We start from the raw sequence: 5,689 nt of genomic DNA, 5'->3' as shown, positions 1-5,689 counted from the left end.
CTTTTTTTTCTTTCCAGTGGCCCCGATTCTCTTCCGTACCAAAGAGATGATGTTTTTTATTTTTATTTTGTTTTGTTCCTTTGAAGGGTGCTAATTTACAAGGAGTCAAGATGCTCTGCTGCAACGCTGAGGGAGCCTCTCTAAAAGGATGCAACTTTGAGGATCCATCCGGACTGAAGGCCAACCTCGAAGGCAACTTCTTTTGCAGATATTAATTAAAAGAAAAGATTTCATCCACATGCTACTCCTTCTAATCTCTTTGCTTCCGTGATCAGGTGCAAACCTGAAAGGAGTTGACATGGAAGGAAGCCAGATGACGGGCATCAACCTGCGTGTGGCCACTCTGAAAAACGCTAAGCTGAAGAACTGCAACCTGCGGGGGGCCACTTTAGCGGGGACAGATCTGGAGGTGAGAAAAAGCTATCAGAGGATGATTAGCATTACAGGAAGCCACTGAGGCTGTGTCACAGGGCAAGCAACCGTTCTTAAAGGTTAGAAATAAACACAGGTTTGAATAGAATGAATCTCAGTTTTAGTATGGTGGAAAAAGTCAGAATTCTGACTTTAATCTCAAAATTCTGACTTTTTTTACTGTCAGAGTCCAGTCAGATTTCTGAGAAAAAAGTCAGAATTCTGACTTTCTTCTCAGGATTCTGACTTTAATCTCCGAATTCTGACTTTAGTCTCCGAATTCTGACTTTAATCTCAGAATTCTGACTTTAATCTAAAAATTCTGACTTTTTTTACTGTCAGAATCCAGTCAGATTTCTGACTGTAATCTCAAAATTCTGACTGTAATCTCAAAATTCTGACTGTAATCTCAAAATTCTGACTTTAATCTCAAAATTCTGACTTTTTTCTCAGAAATCTGACTTTTTTACTGTCAGAATCCAGTCAGATTTCTGAGAAAAAAGTCAGAATTCTGACTCTAATCTGAGAATTCTGACTTTAATCTAAAAATTCTGACTTTTTTTACTGTCAGAATCCAGTCAGATTTCTGACTTTAATCTCAAAATTCTGACTTTAATCTCCGAATTCTGACTTTAATCTCCGAATTCTGACTTTAATCTGAGAATTCTGACTTTAATCTAAAAATTCTGACTTTTTTTTACTGTCAGAATCCAGTCAGATTTCTGAGAAAAAAGTCAGAATTCTGACTTTTTCCCATACTAAGCTGAAATAAAATTTAAAAAGCAGTAAAATTATTTTTTTTCAGGTGGCCCTAATCATCTTCCGTAGTTTGTGAGAGTCCACTTGTGCATGTAAAGTTTATCCAAAGAAAAAAATGGTTAATAGTGGTTGTGAAGAGCCAAAGGCCCGCCCCCCCAGAGCACCAAGGCAAGCGCTGGGGAACCCAAAACCCCAGATGTCCAAATTTATTAAAAAAATTATTAATAAAAAAATTTTTATGATTAGCTGTGTCAAAAGCTTTAGACCAATCTAAACGAAAAATAGATCCCGCAGCTTTATCATCACTACTTAATCGGTGGAAAACACCAACAGAAACACCAACAGTTCTTCTACAGTCATAATTCATATTATGTCATATTATGAGCTTAGAAAAATCCCCCAGAAGACTCAGTAAAGAAAGCATCACATTGATAGCATCACATGTGGAGAGACCCCAACATGGACCTAAAACACATCACCTTGGATGTTTTTATAAGTTAACATTCATTTAACCAGTTTTTGATTTGGGCTAATGCTTTAATATTAAAGCAACGTGTATAGAAAAGTTGATCTAAAATTAATAATCTTTGTATGAAGAGTGGAATTCAGAAAGCCAGCTTGTTGCTGCTCCTCCCTCAGCTAGAAAAAGAAGCCAATGATTTTAACTTGAAAGGTTTTTCCAGTAGCATGGATTGAAATTATCATGTTTTGCTGTGGAATCCGTTATATTCCTGCTCTGAAAAGATGTTTACTTTATTTTAATAGTAGTCTATTTTTTTTAAACTCTCGGTTGAAAGAAATAGGCGACAAAAAAGGTCCGTTTTATTAAAGATGAACTGATAAATCAGCCTGCCGGTATCCGAATATATTGGCTTTATTTTGTTCTTGTATCATGCATGTGATTAAAGATTCTCCAGTGAATAAATGGCTGCAACACAACAATATTTTACCTTGCTAAAAAGTCTTTGATCTTATTTTAAGATTAATAAACTTAGCAAGAGCAGATTCTGTTAGAGATTAAACTCCATTTCTACTCTAAATAAGTGGAATAATCTGCCAGTATTGGCAGATTATTGGCATTGGTCCTGATTTTTTGTCTGATTTTATTCATGTGTTAATGTTTCAATGGAGTGAGCTCGTCTTAATTAGCTAAATATTTTACGCATGTTGATTTGTAATATATTTTTTAATGTCTCTCCTCTGCTTGCGTTTTGCTCTCTTCATGCAGAACTGCGACCTGTCCGGCTGCGATTTACAAGAAGCCAACCTGAGGGGCTCCAACGTGAAGGGCGCCATTTTCGAAGAGATGCTGACCCCGCTGCACATGTCTCAGAGTGTCAGATAACTCGGCTCTCCTCTCTCATGATCTTCAGCGTGTCACTCAGAGCGTTCCTCCTCACCGTATCCACGGTTACCGTTCCCCTCCTTAAAGGCGACGGCGCGTGCGGCCCCTGGCATTCCGACAATATTATTTCAGCTTTAATTATCTTGCACTAGAACATTTCCAGGGTCGACAGTGTATGTTTTTATACACATCCAGCTGCATTTATCACCAAAACTAAAGTAATCTTCCTCATCCGTGTGGCGTCTGGATGTAGTCCAGTGATTCTGCTTGTTAAATGTGTCATGTAATTTTGTATTTATTTTATTTTACTTGACATGTTGATAGTTCAAATCAGATTACATGTGAAGGGGTTACTCTACTATACTCTGTCCGTATATAAAGGACTTCTGCTTAAGGGTGGAACTGAGCATTCCTGGATTTAACAAGCAATGCAAGCCAAAGCCATACAGCACCGCAGCACAGGCTGAAAGGCTACAGCTGCTTAAAGTGCTCCACAAAACTATGCTACAGCTTGATTATGCAATGTGCGATGTAGAGCTGTAAGGTTTCCTCGTTGCTTCTGTTTGTTTAGTGCTCTGTGAATCTACCTCCTCTATGGTTTAAGCGATCCACCGTCTTATGCATGTTAATGTTGCATGGCTTGTTGAATCGTTAACGTGTGTTTGGAACCGTGCTCCACGTGCTCCCATCATCTGATCAGGCTTCGAACCTGTTTGCACACGTCCATTTTAATGTTACCAAAATGTCTTGGTGCTTTTTCTTATGTACAGTGATGTTAATGTAAAACAAATCCAGTGCTTCCAAAGCTTTGAGTGTCGCTCGATTTCGTACTCCGTTTCAAAATCTCTTCCCCCTTTGCTTCCTGGTAGGTATGGAGGGAATATTGTTCCATCATTGTAGCATAAGCAAAAAACATGTTTTGTAATTTCAAATTTGGGGTTCAATCCAGAAATCAAACTTTGAAAAACGTTTTGTTTGCAAATTTAAAAAAAATTTTTTTTTTTAAATGTGTTTGCAGATTTAATTTTACGAATTACATTCTTTTCAAATCGAGTTTCACAAATCACATCCTCACATAATTTACATTTCATTTTTGTTGACTTTTTTTTTTTTTTTTTACAAATTTTCTATCTTCAAATTTTCTTTTTTAAATTTCTGTTTTTCAGATTGAGTTTTAAGAACTGCATCTTTGCATTCTCGTCACATTTTCTCCACATTAAACCCAATACAAATGCTCACTCCTGACACGCACATTGACCAATAAAGATGTTGATAACATCCACACCGACCAATAGAAATGAGTCTTCACTCCTCACTCCATAGCAAAGACCACCACTATAGCAGAGAATGTGATCAGTAAAGCTCAATTTAAGAAAAAAAAAATGAAATTCATAAAACTCAATCTGAAAATGAGACATTTAAAAAACAAAAATCTGAAAATATTAAAAATATTTGAAAAATATGTGGGGGGGAAAAAGATCTGAGAAAAGAACAAAATTACTCTAAAACCTTAAAAGTTTAATTTCAGGATTGCATTTTTTTCCAAATTTTCCTTTTTTTCTTTTTTTCCATTTACAGCACGTGTTCTTTGCTTACAGCAATAATGGAGCAAATTTCCCTCCATAGGATGTTGGATCCGTTAGCGTATGAAGACCTTTGTTGCTGCAGCTCAGAGCTGCTCCGATGCAAAACTACAGCATTCAGTCAGTCGGATCGTAGGCACCCAGCCTCTCAGACTGAATAATGAAGGCAATCATGTTGTGTTTTTATACTTGAGAGGCCAGGTCAATGGAGAGCTATGGTTTATTTATTTTACCAAATTTCACTGAATGCAATATGGGTGACATCTGTCTTGTGGGATAAAGGCATCTCCTATTATTGCACTCAACCATGGAAGTAATTCCATGAGACTGTTATAAATAAACGGCTATAAACTTGGGAAATGTTGCATTTCTGTGACTGGGTCTTGTTGTTTTTAGTCATTACAGCGCATCTATAATAAATCATGAAAATTATTTTTATTGGGACTTATTTGGGGTGACAAGATGGTTTTCACTATCATTGTGATGTGATTCCTGAGATATATGAACCCCAAAAATAATAATGAAGTAAATAAAAAATACCATAACGTAAGTAGACATAGAATATATGTATCTAATACATCATTCAAATATTAAATCCACCTGTTAACTATAAAAGGCATAATTACATGTCCAGTTATGTAATCATAAATACAATTAAAATGATCAATTAGATAAAATAAATATCAGTAAAGTAAAACTATTTCACTCCATATGTATAAATAAATATAGTAATATTTATTTTAGGGGGTTCTGTTCCATTCATTTTTAGAATAACAGGCTGAAATGTGTGGAAACCATCAGATAGTTTTGCGTTATTTTGAAATAAAAATCAATTTAAACTCATCATCCTTTATTTTCTTACCTCTATATATCATCCAGTCCAACCCACTCCCTATGGAATTAAGATACTTAGGGAATACCATTTAAGAATGTAAACATGAATATTGATGCTTTTTAAAAATAAAATAATATTTTAGAGTTCTGCATCACAATAAAATATTGAAACTGTTTACATTAGTCAGCTTACAGTTGCCATCATGAGTGAGTTTTGGACTTTATTAGATCAACACACAACAGAGCAAAGCTGAGAAGTGGCATAAAATCCTGAATAATTCTCTATAATGTACAATTTAAAAACATTACCTCATTAGTGATAATTTCTAGTTATTCCCATTTATTCCCCATAAATAAAATTCAGTGCAAAAAACTGCCTTGGAAAGTCACCTGTTTGGTGAACATTAATGAAAAAACAGCAGTTAAATTCACAAACAATAACTGAAGCTTTGAAGATCTCTCAGAGAAGGTTACCATCTGAAAATGTAAGAGGGGAGTGACCCAGTTGTAAACCTTTTATTTTATTTTCCAAATTTCTCTTTTTCAGATTTAGTTTAACAAATTACATTCTTCACTGATCACATACATGTTCTTCTTCCCATCTGTCCTGTGATATTATGAATTATCAAAGGTGTCAAGTAACAAAGTACAAATACTTCGTTACTGTACTTAAAGGAGAATTCCGGTTTTTAACACTTTTAGCCCATTTTCTGTAGTGTCCAGGATGAAATCGAATGATCGTCACCAAAATTTTGAC

General features: G+C 35.4%; 1 protein-coding gene across 1 annotated transcript in view; it reads left to right on the top strand.

Annotated features, from left to right (window-relative positions):
- Window positions 1-3,240, top strand: part of kctd9 (potassium channel tetramerization domain containing 9) — a 5,230-nt gene extending 1,990 nt beyond the window's left edge. Inside the window, exons 6-8 of the mRNA XM_015370028.1 lie at window positions 87-192; window positions 276-409; window positions 2,399-3,240. Coding sequence (XP_015225514.1) covers window positions 87-192; window positions 276-409; window positions 2,399-2,515 — 357 coding nt within the window. The 3' untranslated portion in view covers window positions 2,516-3,240. The remainder of the gene's footprint in view (window positions 1-86; window positions 193-275; window positions 410-2,398) is intronic.
- The last annotated feature ends 2,449 nt before the right edge of the window (window positions 3,241-5,689 follow it).

Source organism: Cyprinodon variegatus, unplaced genomic scaffold, assembly GCF_000732505.1.
Source record: "Cyprinodon variegatus isolate N-32 unplaced genomic scaffold, C_variegatus-1.0 Scaffold41, whole genome shotgun sequence".
Lineage (NCBI taxonomy): Eukaryota > Metazoa > Chordata > Actinopteri > Cyprinodontiformes > Cyprinodontidae > Cyprinodon > Cyprinodon variegatus.
The sequence above is the reverse complement of the archived record's forward strand: the minus strand, read 5'-3'. Positions and strand labels throughout refer to the sequence as shown.